General features: G+C 38.2%; 1 protein-coding gene across 9 annotated transcripts in view; it reads right to left on the bottom strand.

Annotated features, from left to right (window-relative positions):
• The window catches only part of TJP1 (tight junction protein 1), a 183871-nt gene that overhangs the window by 17584 nt on the left and 149083 nt on the right, over positions 1-17204 (bottom strand). For 5 of the 9 annotated variants that reach the window (XM_088519901.1, XM_088519908.1, XM_088519887.1 and 2 more), the window contains 15 exons: positions 16007-16286; positions 15321-15424; positions 14636-14804; positions 14127-14271; positions 10940-10975; positions 8267-8403; positions 6578-6683; positions 6180-6330; positions 5091-5199; positions 4259-4478; positions 3619-3803; positions 3403-3498; positions 2891-2973; positions 1264-1474; positions 247-347 (listed from right to left, as the gene is read on the bottom strand). In XM_088519901.1, coding sequence (XP_088376027.1) covers positions 247-347; positions 1264-1474; positions 2891-2973; positions 3403-3498; positions 3619-3803; positions 4259-4478; positions 5091-5199; positions 6180-6330; positions 6578-6683; positions 8267-8403; positions 10940-10975; positions 14127-14271; positions 14636-14804; positions 15321-15424; positions 16007-16286 — 2133 coding nt within the window. The remainder of the gene's footprint in view (positions 1-246; positions 348-1263; positions 1475-2890; positions 2974-3402; positions 3499-3618; positions 3804-4258; positions 4479-5090; positions 5200-6179; positions 6331-6577; positions 6684-8266; positions 8404-10939; positions 10976-14126; positions 14272-14635; positions 14805-15320; positions 15425-16006; positions 16287-17204) is intronic. The other 4 variants (XM_088519926.1, XM_088519938.1, XM_088519932.1 and 1 more) reach the window with 1 other exon arrangement.

Raw genomic sequence — 17204 nt, 5'->3', positions numbered from 1 at the left:
ATGTTATTTTCATGAGAGCAAAGATCAATTGTGCACATCATAACACGCTGCTTAGGAAAGCGAAAAAAATTTCAGGAGAGGAGAGAGAAAAAAAAAAAAAAAAAAAGACAACAACAACAAAAAACACGACCATTTGACAAGCCTGATCTGAAACACCAGTAAGGGAGGGGGCAAAACACACACACACACACTTCTATCACTACAGTTTTGTCATGTCTCCCCAAACATAGTTATTATACTGCTTACCTTTCCTTCTGAAACCCACACCAGCTGGTTCTGCTGTTGCTGAATTGCTTCTTTAAGAGCTCCATACCAGCCTTCATTCATTGAATTCAAGTTAATGGTAGCTAGAAGTGTAATAAGTTAGTTTGATTTAGGATTTAGGCAGAATTTGGGGAAGGATTTGTATCACCAGTACTGAAGGCACTATGAAATGTGAACGCAAAATGGACATTTAAAGATTAACACATATACTGGCATTCAGAACAAAGCTAAGGTCTTATGTGTTCTGGAACATTTTGCTGGATAAAAATGCCTAGTTAACAGTATTTTTGAATAAAATGAGACTAATCTGAGAAAATTAGATCATTCACCTATTTATTCAAATGTTTAGCTTTAGCTCATGACGACAGAGCCACCATATCTGTTTAAAAAAGCCATTTTGTTATTCTTTTGTTACCTCTTCATGTTTACGCAGTTGTGTTTAAATTAAGCACCCACCAATGACCTACTGAACAACAGGAGCCTGAACAAGTCAGCAACTGCTCGACCTCCAGTGGTCCAAGTGCAGGGAGCACATTTGATAAACTAACACCAACCTTCCCATCCTTGGGGCCAAAAATAAGTTAACACAATTGGGATCAAAGAATAAGGCAGGCAAGCAATTAGTGTTAGGTCACGCTAAGGAAGAGGAGCAAAAGAAAAGAATGAAGAGAGAAGAGGAGGTGAAGAACAAGACAGAAGCCAGATTAAGGGAGCAACTAATGTACATTAATACTTTTAATAACAAAAGTACTTTAATAAATTTATAAGCTTATTATTTCAGTATTGTAGTTTTCAAAGTCTGACTGGCTTACAGAAAAAGGAAATACTAACACCCAGTTACCTAGCAGTAAGAGCAGCTGTAAATGGCAATCAGTTTATAGCAATTTCATACAGCAAACACCGCTGAAATCAGCAGGGAGGAAGGTATTCTAATCCCCTTTCCCTCCTCACCCCAGTTACACTAGCTCTCTCTACTACTATTTCTTTCGAATTACTTACTCGTAAAGAGGTGGTGATTATTTTTGCGTAGCTTGTGAGCTCTTTCATAAAGCTTTCGGGCACTTTTTCGTGATTCTGGGCACAATCTCATTCTCATGGTCTTTACACCCTGTTTAGAATCAGGGTTCAGGAACACTACAATTGGATACCACTGGGCATAATTCAGACGGTCCACTGCATTTGGAGTGACATCTAATAAAGCATGTTTGTCCTGTTATAATAAAATAGAGAGACAAAAAAAAAAAAAAAAAAAAAAAAAAAAAAAGAGTGAGGCTTCCAAACTCTACAACAGATATATTAAAAAAACCCCTCTGCATATTTGTTTTGTGGTACCTTTACTGAATTCATTGCTTTGTATTTATTCAAATGGGAAAAGAACTTAAAACAAGTCCTATACCAGGCTACATGGGTGCACATACTTTAAAACTGCATAGTCAGTAGGACTGACTGCATAACCTTGAGATTTATGGTGTTTAGCTCCCTATAAATCAAGCCCTAAGCAAGCAGAAACTGTAAGAGGGCACTAAATTTAGGAAAAGTTTTTTTATTAGCAGGAAAAAACAAAAGATTCTAACTCAAGACCTAGTTGGACAACACATCTCCATCCAAGAAATAAATTTTTGAATGTAAACACTTGGCCAGCTTTCATTCACTGTAAGCTCCCTCTCACACACACAACAGGTAGCAGTTCTCTCTCTTCCCTGTTGCAGGATTTCAGAAAAGTTTTAAGTAGAAAAAGAAGAGTAGAGACTCATGAACTAGTGTCAGGAGGTTTCCAAGATATTAAGGAAGGTAGATTGAAGGAAGAAGGTATAACGAAAGAGAGACCCCATTCTTCCTGCCAAAAGTTAACGTCAATTTATTAACTTATAAATTAGTTGGAGGCAGGGGAGTGTGCAAAGGTAGGATTCAAGTAAAGTATTAATTCCTAGCTGCAATGTCACATATTGCCTTTAAGTGAAAAAGGAAGCAGCATAAAACAGCCCTAATGACGAGGAAGTAGAACCCCTGGAAAAAGCCTAGCGGTGCTTACAGCTCAGAGAGATAATAAAAAGGTGGGAAAATGAATCAGACTGCAAGAGTGTAGAACCACCAAGTGCCTAAGAGTCTATAACACAGCATAGCGAAATGCAGAGATACAAGAGCTTCCATGCCCTAATATCCCACCATACTTGTAGCTTTGCATCAGCTCTTGGCCTTTCTCCCTCTCTATCCTTTTTTATTTTTAATCAAAGATTCTGTAGATGATTCAAAAGAGTTTTCCAGTTGCAAAATTTGTACAGTCTGCCAGAACATCAACCAGGCATTTGCGCAGAAGTTTGCCATCTCTGTAAGTTTAAAGAGGTTTCATAGGTTCCATGAGAAAGTAACTTGGGAATTCTAAGAGGTGGCATCTTTCTTTACAAAGCCCAAATTTTAAAAAAATCTGAATCACCTGCATAAAAACAGTATGTTATCTCACTGCTTAAATTAGGTCAAAGTGAAATAAGTATTTTTCAAAGCAAAACCACTAACGTGATTTATATTTCTAAATTAAAAACACTGAACTTCTAACAAATACTCTTCTAGCTCATTTACTTTTAAAATTTGCGTTGGTCTGTTAGAAGTATAGTGATAAGAGACTTACTCTATCAATAATCTGTTTTATGGTGTGAAGACGAATAATGCCAGAACTACGTTGGTCAGTACCAGCATCTCTTGGTTCACTTTCTAGTAAAAAAAGACACAATAAAAATCTGTAATAAATTTACAACATATCACACATCTCTTCATTAAGATGTGTAATCAACACAAAACAAATCACTTCCTAGCTCAAAATACCAACTAGATTTGAAAACACTTTTCTTAATTAAAAAGAATACAGGAATTAAATTGGTCGTAAAAGTTACTAAGCATTTACCTTGGCCAAATTATTCAGAAGTAACATACTCAAAAATTACCAATTTCAAATGCTTGAGGCGGCTACAGAACTAATTATTTTTGCATTCAGAAAATATGATCAATCAACTGAAAAAGCTGACATTCAATCTACATTATCAAAGCCTTATTAAAATATTAATGGTTAGAGTAACAACATACGAAGAATCTAACTTAAAAAGTGTCATTTCATAAGGGCAAGAAATTTGATCTGACACTTACTTGCAATTTGAAAAATATCTGGTTCTTCTCTAGCAAGTTTCTCCCGCGCAACATCAGCTATTGGACCAAAAATCGTTACAGGTCTGAGAAACCCAGCTAGAATTAAAGGAATAAGAAGAGATTAAAGCATAATAAAGCATAAACACACCTGTTAAAAGAAAGCAAATCACACATCCTTGTCAACCGACTACAATGATACGAAGAATAAAGGCGTACCTTCCCGAAGAACAACTCTTTCATAGGCAGGAAACTTGGTCTGGACAGGCTGGGCAGAAAGGTCTTCTCTGCTTTTTCGAAGGTTTCTTTTGGAGCTGCGCAAACCCCGGAACCTCCAGAAGTCTGCCCGATCTCCTCCCGCTGTCTTGGGGAGCGTGTACTGCACGCTGGCCAGCTGCTCCGCTCTGCGCAGCAACAAATCCCAAACCAGTCACCAAGGACGTCAGCTTGCTGAAGCAATGCCCGACTAGCAAGTTCACTCTTATAAAAAGATGACCAACCGAAGTAAGTTTTTTTTGCTTCTACATTAGAAATTATTAAAAAGGTTGAACTACTCAGGCTGATGCCACCTTCTGAAGGCTTTGTCTAGATCAGTCCTCTCTCATACTGAGGAATGTTCTAAGCTAGTTTTGTGTGGGCTATAAGGAGTTCAAAGTAAATCTGTATGAAATTTGGCAGAAACCAGAAGCAACTTCATTAGTTCTAGCTTTCAACTTTATTTATTTATTTAAACGTCAGAAAATTCTGAGTGAACTGGTTATATAACGCAGTGCCCAACAGATCAGGTATATCATTAACATATACAGATTTTATTATAGTACTTAAAAATGGTTGTTTGAAAACTGCTTTAAAACCGTACCTGTTTTTGTTCGGTATGATACCTCTTTCTACTTCCTTGTGATTCTTGCCAATTCGAATTGCCAGCCAGGAACCCAGCTTGCCATTGTACAGCGTGTCCACCACGCGGAAAACTTCACCCTTGTTGAAGCTCAGTCCATAGGGAGATTCCTTTTCATATTCAAAGTGAGTTCGGATATAGAAAGAATCTCCTACATCAGACTCGACAATGCGACGGTAAACTGGAAGAGAATGAAAGCCGGGAACATGTTGTGTTCTGCAAGTTCAACTTGTGTGCTCAGGCTCATATGAATTACTCAAAGCACTGTCTCATCTTCCTTTGATTCTCCTTGTTTAAAATACAAGGAATTATTTCAAAAAGTCTTAGCGTCTCAGAGCTTCTCTATTTTAAGCAGCCAAACTATTAATAGCAAACAATGCATAGAAATTCTCCTTTTTCTGAAAATGTGGTTCTTTAATTCAGCTCTCTTGGAAGGAAATAATTATACCAAGAAAGATTTTGGGCATGTACATCCATGCACATCAGCATAAAGTTGCATCTCCACTTATTTTCAAGTGCAGAACTATGCCAAGCTCTTTCTTACCTCCCCCTGCCACGCTTTCCAAAGATTCATTATCAATACTTTTGTGAGATGCTATTTCTTTTTGTTACTACCACATCAATTCTCTACTCCATTTGAAACAGTAACCTACCTCAAATCTGAAGAAAAAAATAAAAGTTTTTCTAAGGTGACAATCTCACATAGGCCAAAAAAAATCTCAATATTAACTATACTTTTTATCTGGTTCCAAAGCAGCCCCACTACATTGCTCCTAAAATACAAAATAGTTACCATCTTTTTTCTTCTGTGCCAAAATGGTTACTTCTTCACCTTTTGGAAGGTCAAGCAAAAAAAGGACAGCTTCCTCTCTGATGATATTTGTGAAGTCTACGTTGTTTACCTGGTATCAATCAAGTAATCAGCTTGATTTAGCATGCACATCATAACAGACAAAACTATACACTGCAAAATATGAATTAGCTTATTGTTAACGTTGTTTATTCAATTTAACAAACATAACTAAAAGTAGGCATTCAAGGGGCTTCTGCATCTCTAAATAGACATAACTTATCCCTAGATATAAGGGCAGCTTCTAGATTATTAAGTACCATTCATTTTGTATTCTTTAGAACAGGATTATGGAGCATCCAGAAACAGCAGTCAAGTTAAGCATTAAATGTTTTGATTGCAACATATGGAGCATTCTATTAGACCAAAGATACACCACATGATTTTTCCAATACATTAGTAGTACTTCTCTTTGGTCTAATATTTGGTCACTAACCACAGCTTGACCACCAGGTTGGATGATGATTATTATATGCACTGATCAAACATTTTTACAAAGTAACTCTAAAGTTTCTAGAGATATGGTTTATACTCCTTTCATTTATTTTCTACAGGAAGCCAGTAAGACATCTGCAGCAGAAAGAAAGCCTGCTAAGCAACAAGACTGAAGGCTGATTTTTTTTCCCCTTAGACTAAATATCTGGCTAAATGTAACTGCATTTACCTATTCATACTACACGCAGAACTTCACAACAGCTTGCCAAATAACTAAGTGCTAGTTCAAGTCCACATGTATGAACACATGAGGCACGAAAAGTTCGTTTCAGCAGAGTCAGTCTCTACTTAAAAGCACATACTTGTCCAGGGCATGGAACAGGGTGCAGATTTCTTTGGCAATGGTACCTTACCCTTTCATTCAAGGTTTCAAAGCACTTGCAGATTCAAGCTAATAGTAAAATACATATAAAAATGATTTACATACAAAAAAATATAAACTATGAACAGCAATATATTTGATATTACAAAAACAAAAGAAACACCTACACACGTTGGTAGGATACAATCTTTGTACTGTTAAAATTTTTGACATACCCTGAGAATCTGGTCTCCTTCCTCTAATCCTTCCTTGGCTGCGGGGCTGTCTTCCAGCACACCAGCTACAAATATGCCAACATCATTGCCACCAGCTAGTCGCAGGCCCACACTATCTCCTTTTTTGAATTTTACCAGCTTCATGCTTGGCCTAGAGATTTAGGAAATAATCCATTAGAAGCAAAATAGTATAAAATATGCTAATAAGTTTGAGATTGTGGATACATGCAAAGTAGTAATTTGCCTATTGCTTCAACCAGAGCTTATTACAGTATGCATACAATAATGGCAGATGGACTGCAGCTGTTAACAGACTCATTAGGAGCCTTAATCATCACCTTAGACAAAAGTTTGACTCTCAAGAGCCAAATAGGACAATCAGAGTTGAGCTACATTACCGAAGCATTCCATCTTCATGGGTTGAATTGGGTAAAGGACCATCAGATGGACTGACTGGTAAATCCACGTCTGGCTGTCCTCCTTGTGCATACACTGGCTTTGGCTCTGTTAAAATACCAAAGATTTGAGGTGTCTATTTGGTCTTTTAAAGGTGAGAAAGCAAAGCCTTCTTCAGTAGCCCTTACTGAATGGCTATCCACTTACGTTTAATTAAAGATTACATATTTAAAGCTTTAAACAGAAGAGACTTGTATTCAAAACAGGATGATTCCTGGTCTAATTATTACTGTAGCAAAAATCCCATAGTTTCCTTTATGCTTCAGTAAATTCAGTATTCTATATACTGTAAAACTGCAAGGACTGTGAACCCTCAAGCCTCTTCTAAACCCTCCTCTCCCATCTTCATACTTTGATGTGCCTATTGCTACTTGCTTATTTTCCATTGCCCTCTCTCCTCACAAGCATTCTTTAATTTTTGAAACAAAACTAACCTGGACAGTAGAAGTATTGCTCCATTTGATCTAGCTGGCTGACTTTAGTGCTTAATTGTGTCCCATGCAAGTTCGTCTTACTGATGGGAAATTATAGGGACTCTGCTGGCATGTCTGGGAAGAAACCATCGTCTTTCCCCTTGTAGTGTACACTGACAGAGACTTATCTGCTAGGCTGTTGTCTGTGTAACAGTAATTTACACATTTGCTTTTTCCAGCTACCCTACTGCCTTGCTGTCAAATCTGAGCTCATTTGAATGGAGCAGTTTGGAACTGGATAGCAGTTTTACCACCTTCTACAGTAGGGCCTGCCCTTACTGCACCACCTCACCGCAAACTGCTGATCCCTTCCTAGCCAAAGCTCTGAGCACTCTCCCTCCACCCTTCCTTGACACAATCAACCCATCTAACCACATCTCAAGTCTTTGAAAGATCCTCATTTCCTTGCAGCTTTCTGTACCGCTATTAAAGGATAAGCTCTTTATTATACCTCTTCTAGTCTACACATGTATGAGCTCTTCCAGACTACGCATCACATAACGTTAATCTCATCTGTAAAGACAAATTTGAATAGCATCTCTATTTATTGGCCTCTTTCTCCAGATATCTCCTTCTACCCAAACTCTTCGGTTCCTTACTGGGCTACTGAATCCTTCACACATAGTCTCGTTGCTCATCCTTTAAGTTTTTAATTTTTTTCAAGCTTGGAAATGGTTTTTCTCTTTCTACCCTGCCTTTCAAGAGCAGCTGCTTTTAAACTTGTACAGTTTCTCTTCGTCTGCTCCCGAATTCCCAAAAGGCCTATTCTGTAAACCCTACAAAACCTAAAAGCTGCTCAGACCAGCATCTGGTCTATTTTATTCCTCACCACCCTGCAACTGGCTTTCATCTGCTGTAACTTAGCTTACACTTCCCTTTAGGATAAAAAGAGGAAATCCTTCTTATTTTGTTTTTATTATTAGTTGCAGTGATTTTCATAATGGCTTCTTCATCCACAACTGCAGTTACAATAACAAAGCAGTTCAGAAGCATTTTAAAAAGTGTTGTTCCCAAAGACAATTCATAACAGGCTGGAGTAATTAGAGTTTTTATCTGTTTCAAGAATTTGTTAGAAATCTTCCACAGCTCCATAACGGTGCCCATCTTTACTGGGCATCCATTCTTAGAGATATGGATAAATCAATGTAACGTTTTTACCTGGGAGTGGTGGAGTTTGCTTTTCAGTTCTTTCAACTGCCACCTCTTCCACAGTTTTAGAAGTATCTTCTGCATTCTTTACTGGTGTGGAGACAGCTCCTTGTTTAGCTGTTCTCTCATCTTCTCTGCTTCGAAGGCTGTATTAGGGGGAAAAAAAAAAAAAAAAAGAGAGAGAAAAGAAAAACCCACTCTACATATAGAATTCTGATAATCACATGCTACCGGGACCAAAGAACAAAAAGTTGTCACTCAAATACCTATTTACTAACTATTGAGTCACTCCAAGTCCTGAGTCCACAGCTGCTGCTGCAGTTTATTGAACTTACAAGTGAAAAATAGGTGCATTTCTCATACATTATTTCAGCAAAGAACTGGCCCGTGCTCTTATGTTTTTGCTATACATGTCTACAACAAGATATAATCAAAGGGGTCCATGAAGGCCCCTCAGACCTCTCCTTTTGAGAGCAAGCCCTCCCACAGCGGCGCTTCGGCGGGGCGGCCCGCGCGGCGCTCCCGCGCGCCGCCAGGGGGCGCCGCCGCGCAGCCCGCGCGCTGGCCGGGGAGCGCCCCGGAAGTCGCCCATTGCCACCAGGGCCTGTGAGACAGCGGCCTGGGCCAAAACAGAGCGAGCAAAACTTGTTTACGCGTAAGGAAAAAATATAATTACACTGTTAAGTTCGCTTTGGGTTTTGATAAGATGCTAAAACCGAGCAAAATGAAAAACAAGCACTGACTTTTCTTTCTGTTGCTAAACTTGTGCAAGGATTTTGCTATTCCTCTTTCAGATCGTCAGTATACATTGATTTGTCCACAAAATAAGAGTGCATAAGGTCTAGCAGTAATTTTGTTTTCAGTACTAGGCTGAATATGACTGGACTCTTCATAAGAATGTTACTATCTCACTGAAGAGACAGACACATTTAGTTTGCTAAAAGCATAGCAAATACTTTACAAGCCATAATAGGTTCTGTAATACTACAGATGGCAATTAGCACTGCTTGGGTATAAAGCACAATTTACTAATATTTTGCAGTAAATTTCTCTTGGGGCCCCCTCTACCTTAACTAAACAGGAGCCTTACTCCAAGGCAGGGCTACCAGGGCAGTACACAGGGTAACACACACTGCACATTTGCTCTCTGCATAACCCAAGAATGCTGTAATTCTACGTGCCTGGTGTACCTGCGTATAATGAAAACCCATAAAGGGGAAAAAACCCGCTCACACGAACAAGAACCGCCACACGGGCGCCAGGCATGTGGCTCACGGGCCGCAGCCCCGGCCGCTCGGCACGAGGCCCGGGAGCTCCGCGCTGCCCTGCACACGAGCCCGGGACCGGGACCAGCACCAGCGGTGCTGCAAGGGGCCAGCTGTGCTCCGCGTAAGGTAACCAAGTTTAAACGGGAAGTACGACAGAAAGAGACAACATAAAAAGAGCTCTGAACAACAAAAAAGGAGCTTTTTGTTTTTGAGTCATCTATTAAGCACTGCATACTTCCCCTTTGCAAGACAGTACTGGAAACAACCTGATGCTGTCCCTGTTTCTAGGTGACGGAAACTTGTTGAGAAGTGACAGCTGTGCTTTCCATGAGTCAAAGGTGTTATTAGCTGCATATGTGTCCTGACAGCACTGTTTTTACTTCAGCATCTGTGCTGCGTCAGGGCCCCCTCCACTCCCCCTCCTTTTTCTCTCAGGTCTGCCCAACTGCAGCAGCTTTACACAACCATCAGATCCAAAATGCAGAGTCAGCAACACATTAATACCATCAACTGGGGTTTCCATTATTTGAAGAAAAATAAAGCTTGTAAAACATTCTCGCTGTGTATGTATTATGTTTGCACAGGAAAGCTCTGAAAATATGTGAAGATACAGGCTTTGCCCAAACATGTATTTTGGCATATTTTAAAAACTGTTCACTATGAGAAGATACGAGCCAAGATCAGCATCTTCCTAACCACATTCAAAATAGGATCGACTTTTGTCCAACATTCCAGTTCTTTATTTAGTTGCTTCAAAGAGATAGTCTCCTTTGCAATACATAGACTCACAGATGTATTATGCAAGTCAGCCTCATCCTTTCTGAGCTCATGACCACCTCTACAGAGCTTCCTTCAAGCACCATCCCTTTCTTGCTGAAGCTGAAACGCTGCATATACCAAAAAGCATTTTTGTGATTCCAGCATCCAAGCACAGAAGGCACCCAAAAATGTCATAAGCAATAGACAAGACAGCAAGATAGAGCAATAGGATCAGAGAGGTAAGAAGCCCTAGGTACATGATACTTTCCCCCCCAAGTACTTTCCAGCTTCTGGTGCAGGGGCTCCCTTTGCTCATCTCTTCCTCTCTAAGTATTGCTCTTAGATGCAGAATGTCAGGCAACTTTGCATAGTCCATTAAGTCCTCTACCAAAACAGCTCTTCTTATGCAGATCTTTATACTTACCCCTTAAAACATGATCTGCTCAGCAACTTCTTCCCCCAAAGCCAGAACATATATTTTTATCTTGCATTTCATTTAGTACTTAATTCAGTATAAGTTGGCTAAAAATTCTCAAAGTCACCAGAATTATAAGTATTTTTCTATACCTGCAAATTTCCAAGTCCTTTCAATACAGAAGAAATGACTGGTTAACCTAAAGCTACCTCAGAACAAATCCAAAACCAAGCTTCTTACCTGTGGGCAGAAGAGACTCCAGACTTGGGTTCTCTCCTTAATGAGAGGGAGGAAAAAAAGAAAAAAGAAAAAAAAAAAAAAAGAAAAAAGAACTTTTAAAAAGCTCTGTTGCATCTGTCCACTAAAAGTCAATCCTGAGTTCTCACTGTCAATATAAAGTATATCTACAGAAAAGTACTGATTGAAATAAAGACATTACTCTACGTAAAGACAAAATTTTGACTGAACTAGACAGGAATCAGTGGCTTTACATAAGAACATAACGTTTTCTGGATCCCTCCTAACACTAACTTCTATAACCGTTAACAGAAAAACATAAAATAATCTAAAGTTTACTAATTAACTTCTAGAAGTTTTACTAATTAACATGTTCTAGAATCTGCGTTTTAGAGAAGTTACCAGATTTCTGTAGCCCTGTGTCTATCTAGAAGCATCAGTAGTTCAGCAGTACAGAAGTATGAGCGAAGCTTGTACAGAAGGACTAAGCACACTCCAAAATTTCTCTTCCTCAGTATACTCCAGAGAGAAGAGAGGCTATAAAGGCTCACTAACTTTAATACATTCTTGAGCTCTCCCTAAAACTCACAAGATTTGATTATATTTTTGCACTTCCTCAGCTTTGTTGTTCTCAGACAGCTTTGAGTTTTCTCCAAATTTTAAACCATGGCAGGCAGTTGCATCTAGTTTGCTCTTAGAGCAAATGTGTTCTTTCAACAAACAACATTCAAAAAAGTTGCTTCCAATGCATTTTTCTCATGTGGCTCAAGGCCCAGCATATTTTCTAATCTTGAAAGATGCACATGCAACAGGAAGTTAATCCATGCCAAGGTAGCTCTTGTTCATGCAGTAGATGTAATGGAGACATTCAGACCTAAGATACCTTCAAAGTTCCTTCTCAGGGAGGATTTAATTCTTATGACAGTTTAGTCCATAAGGCAGAAGTGACTATTTACCTCAACTACTGTATTTAATAAGGTAGGAAAGAACTAACAGTAGGATAAATAAGTGACCATTTCACTTCTATTTTTTTTCTCTCCTCCCCTGCTTCTACCAGCCCTTTTCATGCTATTTTAGAAATGTATGATAAGGAGCATAGGTTTGAGAAGTGACAGAGACCTTGCACCCTTCACAATCAAATTTTTCAAAGCATCTCCTACTCGAAGAGTAAACCCAGGACAAAGACAAGGCTACAAAATCATTTTCACTGGCATTTTGCAGTGTTCAGACTATTTCAAAATAGTTATTTTCCCCCACTTTAACTCAAAACCTAGAAATTGTGCTTTTTTTTTTCCCCCCCTTCATTCTTGAAAGGGCAGTCAAAAAATCAATTTGGCTCCTAAAAATCACAACAAACACCATCACAATTCCCTTCACGGCATATTTTCAGACAGCAACATCATGACATGGGGAAGATGCAGCAGAACATCCATTGAGCCTAAATTTCCTATAATGACTTCATAACAAACTATAGAGCTACAATTTCCTCAGCTAAAGTATGCCTTGAGTTGATTGATCTTTTTATAGGAAGAAATGAAAAATACATTAAAAACCTCACTTTACTTGTACTTCTCAGACACAAGCGTACCATTAAAGGAGGAAGGGCTCTCTACACTCCGGGTTTGCCCCTGTTTCTGGAGGCAGCGATTCAGTCCATACAGTTAAGGACTGAAAACCGTACAGCTGAGCTTGTATCGTTCTGTAGAAAGGGATTCTGGTAGCTATACAAAATCTGAAGAATTACACACCTGAAAACTTCAAAATGTGAAGACACATGGAAAAACTGAGCTAGCTGTCCATTCCAGTTGTCTTAACTCCAACGGAGGAGTTACTTCGCTATAAAACATGTTTTCTTTTTTTTTTTTTTCTTTTTTTTTTTTTTTTTAAGAAAAAATGAAAAAGCATGGCATAGTTGAGCCTAGGACCTTGCAGTTGAAAGTTTCTTATCAATTTGTGGTTTCCTTGTGATTTTTTTTTTTGGTCTCTATAAGCACCATTCAGTGGAAGGGAGTGGGAAGTGTCTGGAAGCACTGCAGGCAGGTGCGCATGCCAGGGAAGCCCTGTCTTGCAGGCTCACCAACTCAGAAGCTATTTAAAAACTTAAAGGTTGAAGTGCTATTTTGCCTGCCTCTTAGCAGGCAAACAAAAGGTAACTGATAAACCTCAAATCAAGTATATCCTGGTTTTATGGAACAGAGAGTTGCAACCTCTTTTTTCAGATTGACAGCACTTTAAAACACTGAAATAAAGACTCCAATTCTGATGTTCTCCACAGAGAATCAGCACACTGCCAAGAAAAAAAGGTTTTTCTATTCGCCTTTGCCACAAAACAAATCAAGCACTCTATATTCCAGAATAAGTTCCAGCATTTTCATTTTGAGCTCTTGCACATGGAGCAGCAAAAGGTATTTTTTTCTCTTAACAGACTTTGTACAATGAAAATCCTTCCCCCAAAATTTAATTCCTATTTCACTAAATGACTATTTCCAACACAAACTGTGCAAATGCAAAAAAGAACATACACTATTCAAAACTATCATATGTCGAGAAAATCTAAACCATGTAATACCTTACTTATCACTGAATTCCTAGTTTTATACACTTTGGAACTGTCAATAACGTCCTACTAACAAATTCAACTTTAAAAATTACTTTCCAAATCTATACCTGCTGAGCAAGAGCTTATTTGCAACAGGTTAAATATATTTCAAGACAAGATGCTTTTTTGAAAAGGCTTGTGACAAAATTGTAACCCCAAACAAAGCAGAGTTCAACACATTTTCCTAGATGGTTAATCAGGAGCAAGTGAGCTACTACTATAGTCCTCTTGAATAAAATCACAGCTACTTTTTCTGAGACAAAAATATACTGCATTGTATGCTGGAGTAACATCTCACTAATATCAAAATTAGTTGGCTATACTAACCACATTCTAAGAGTAAGCTTACAAAGTAACAAATTATATTGTAAGTAACAAATTTTGAGGAACAACTCCTCCTGAGATCTACGAGTTTTTGAATCACAAACTGCAGGCTCAGCTGCATCCCTTGAAACACCAAATTCCATATTACTACCACCATCATCATACTGCATCACGTTTGTCATACTGTTTAAACCCAAACAAGCCTACTACTTAAAAGCGACATTAAATAGTTGATTTAAAAAAAAAAAAATACAACGCTGCCATCACCTGCCATTGCTGGGTTGCTGTGGAGAATGTCTGGAATGGTCTGAAGGCTCTGACCTCTGGTCAGGAGATCGTGAACGACTGCGGCGGGGCCTGTCATGGGATCGGTTGGAATGATCTGATGCCAGCGACTGAATTTCTGAAATGTCTGTTAAATAAAAGTTGTTTTTTCATGAGATGACTAATTAAAATGATGGTGTGACCTGCCCAAATGGAAATAAGCTTTTGCAGAGATTTTTTTTTAATGAAGATGTTAATCTTCTATGTTTATTTTAAACCAAAATAACTAGATTAATAGTCCTGTAAGAACAATTTCAAGAAAAAGAACAGTACCTTTTTCCCCCCCTCCATATTTTTAAAGGCTTGAATTCCAGTCATGCTCAAAAAACATTTTACCCACAGGACAATCCTACTCATTCCTCCTCCCCACCCTCTCATCCCATATAAGGATTTTATGTTTTCACAATACAAGAAATTCCTCTCTCCCTTTGGGAATCAAGGAGTATACTCACCATCTCTTTCTGAAGCATTAGCAGAATGAATACTGTCAGAAAGATCAGGGACATTCAAGAGGGTAGCTCGTTCATCTCGTTGAACAACCATCTTCAATTTGCCTTTTGACCTTTCTATTAGTGTTTTTGCATCTGCTAAGGACATGTTTTCTGTCACTGTGCCATTTATCTGCAATAGAGTAGTAAGATTACCAAAAATTAGTGAATTCTCAGTCAACTGACAATGAAGTTTCTCTGTCCAGTGATATCTGGAAGAGATATTTACCAAAATGCCACAGTTGGTTTCAAATACAATATAATAAAATACTATTAGGCTCATCTGAGGTACAACATAACACAGAAAGTTATATTCATCTTTCAAAGACAAAAACGTCTACCTGGAATAAAAAAATAAATTTTTAAAAAGTCCTATAATACTGCCTTTTGAAGTAGTCACTCTGCTTAGCAGAGTAAGAAAGGCCATCTTCTGAGTTACTACATTTGTGCCAATGTTCTGAAACGAACACTGATTTTTCTTTTTCTTAAAAAGTTGGCTTTACTGCAAGAACTTTTATTGACTTGTTTCAAGGATCAGGAAGTTGATACATTTTCTACTGACAGTAATTCTGCTGTTGTGAAATAGTAAATCCTAAAAACAGTTGTATCAATAAATATTCCCTTTGACAAATATCACTGTTTACTATACCTTCAGTACAACATCTCCCTCCTGAATATTGCCGTCTCTTGCTGCCAGGCTATCCTGTGATATTTCTTTCACAAATATATGGCTTGCCAACCGTAGACCATATTCTTAGAATAAAAAGAAGATGCAGTTAGTTACAATAAAGAACAAAGGGAGACGTACCTGAATATTTACAACACTGCTTTACAGAACATCTACACACTAAGCACAGAGGAGACTGAATTTGGAAAAACAGAAACCCATCTGTTTTTAACCCATCTGTTTCATTCCAAAATTTATTTAGAGCAGCCTTCTATTCTACAGTACTTTTCTAGGGAGTCAGTTGCCACAGTTATTAGCCATTTTCATACTGCTATGAGCCAGTCTGTGATCTGCTTCAGGAAATAAGACAACCGGACATTGAAGACCCTTCTGAAGCACACACAAGATATGTAGCTGCTAGCTGACTAGCAGAAATTTGATGCTCACTGGATATATTTACAACATATAACAGTTTACATTTGATTAAGCACATCTGAAAAATACTGCTAAAAATCCCATAGCAGTTTAAGTTTTCAGCTACTTGATGATGATGAAGTAAATTGTCAATGGCTTTAAAGACTATACAAAAATTGTTGTTAACACAGTGACAACTGAGAGATTTAGCCTTTAAAGTCAGTAAAGGTCTTAGAGAACCACAGTAAAGTTACCTTCATTTTTCCTTGATTTCACCAGCGTTACTTTGGTAGGTTTTGCAGGCTGACTGGAAGTGACGGATCTTCTGTCTGATCTCGGCGACAAGCTTCTCTCTCTGCTTGCGCTTCGATCTCTTACCCAGCTCTTCTCGTGCCTTCTGTTGGTACTTGGACCCCCACGGCTACTTCTTGGATCACGTATCTCTTCATCATAGCTATCTTCTTCATTTTCAGATACTGGCTCAGGTTCTTGTCGAGCTACAGGAATCTGAACTTTCTTCATTCTCCGGATAGTCTAAAATACAAACAGCAGCTATCAGCTTATGTCTATGTGCCAGTATATCTTATGTATTTAAATTGGATGTATTTAAATGCCTCCAGCTTACATTTTTTTTCCTTATTTATAGCTATTCATATGTTATATAATCACATCACAAGTTCTAACTGTGTACTCACAAATATGGAAACAATACATATATATATATACATAAATACAATTATTTAAAATGCATCTATTTATGTTTTGAAAATAATGAGAGGTATTTAAAAGAACTAAATTATACCAAGAAAAATTCCATTACAGAAACTGGAAGGTTAAATAAGAGTTAAAGATTCAAAGTGATAGTCATGATGTCTAGCGTACCAACAAGAGTGGGATGTGTTGTTGGCCTCCAACAGAACAAATTTACATAACTGTTACAAAACAGCAAGAAACAGAATTCCAGATTTCCCACCCTTCAACTAGCAAAGAGATCTGGACTCTCCTGTGAAGGTCTGTTACTTAACAAAGCCCAGTAACAGCCACAAGATAGACAAGCTGCAGAGAACCATCCACTGGCACCGTAACACTACAGGAAAAGAAAATATTAGACTGCAAAGGTACTGAAAAAATACTACTAGAAGGAAGTAGAGAGGCTTATGCCAGGTGAAACTGACACACTATGCAGAGATCAGTCTAAGAATGACCCATCTAAGGAAGTCTCTACTAAATCCCTTCAGATCAAAAAATATGAGAAGCCGAAAATGCCAGGTGATTAGCAAAGATCTGCAGCAAAGCTCCTTCTGAGTTTAGTGTCCTGGATTAGTTATTGCAGACCTAGTCTGCATCAGCAAACTGAAGTCTTCAGCCTGTACACTTTCTTTTAGAAGAGTTGAAATAATCAAAGCGAAAAGATCCCCATTTCTTTTTTCAATAGTAATTTTAGAATTACAT

This window comes from Tinamus guttatus, unplaced genomic scaffold (assembly GCF_059628265.1).
Source record: "Tinamus guttatus ecotype Peru unplaced genomic scaffold, ASM5962826v1 Tinamus_guttatus_pri_ptg000004l, whole genome shotgun sequence".
NCBI classification, from domain to species: Eukaryota; Metazoa; Chordata; class Aves; order Tinamiformes; family Tinamidae; genus Tinamus; species Tinamus guttatus.
This window is presented reverse-complemented; position numbering and strand designations above follow the sequence as displayed.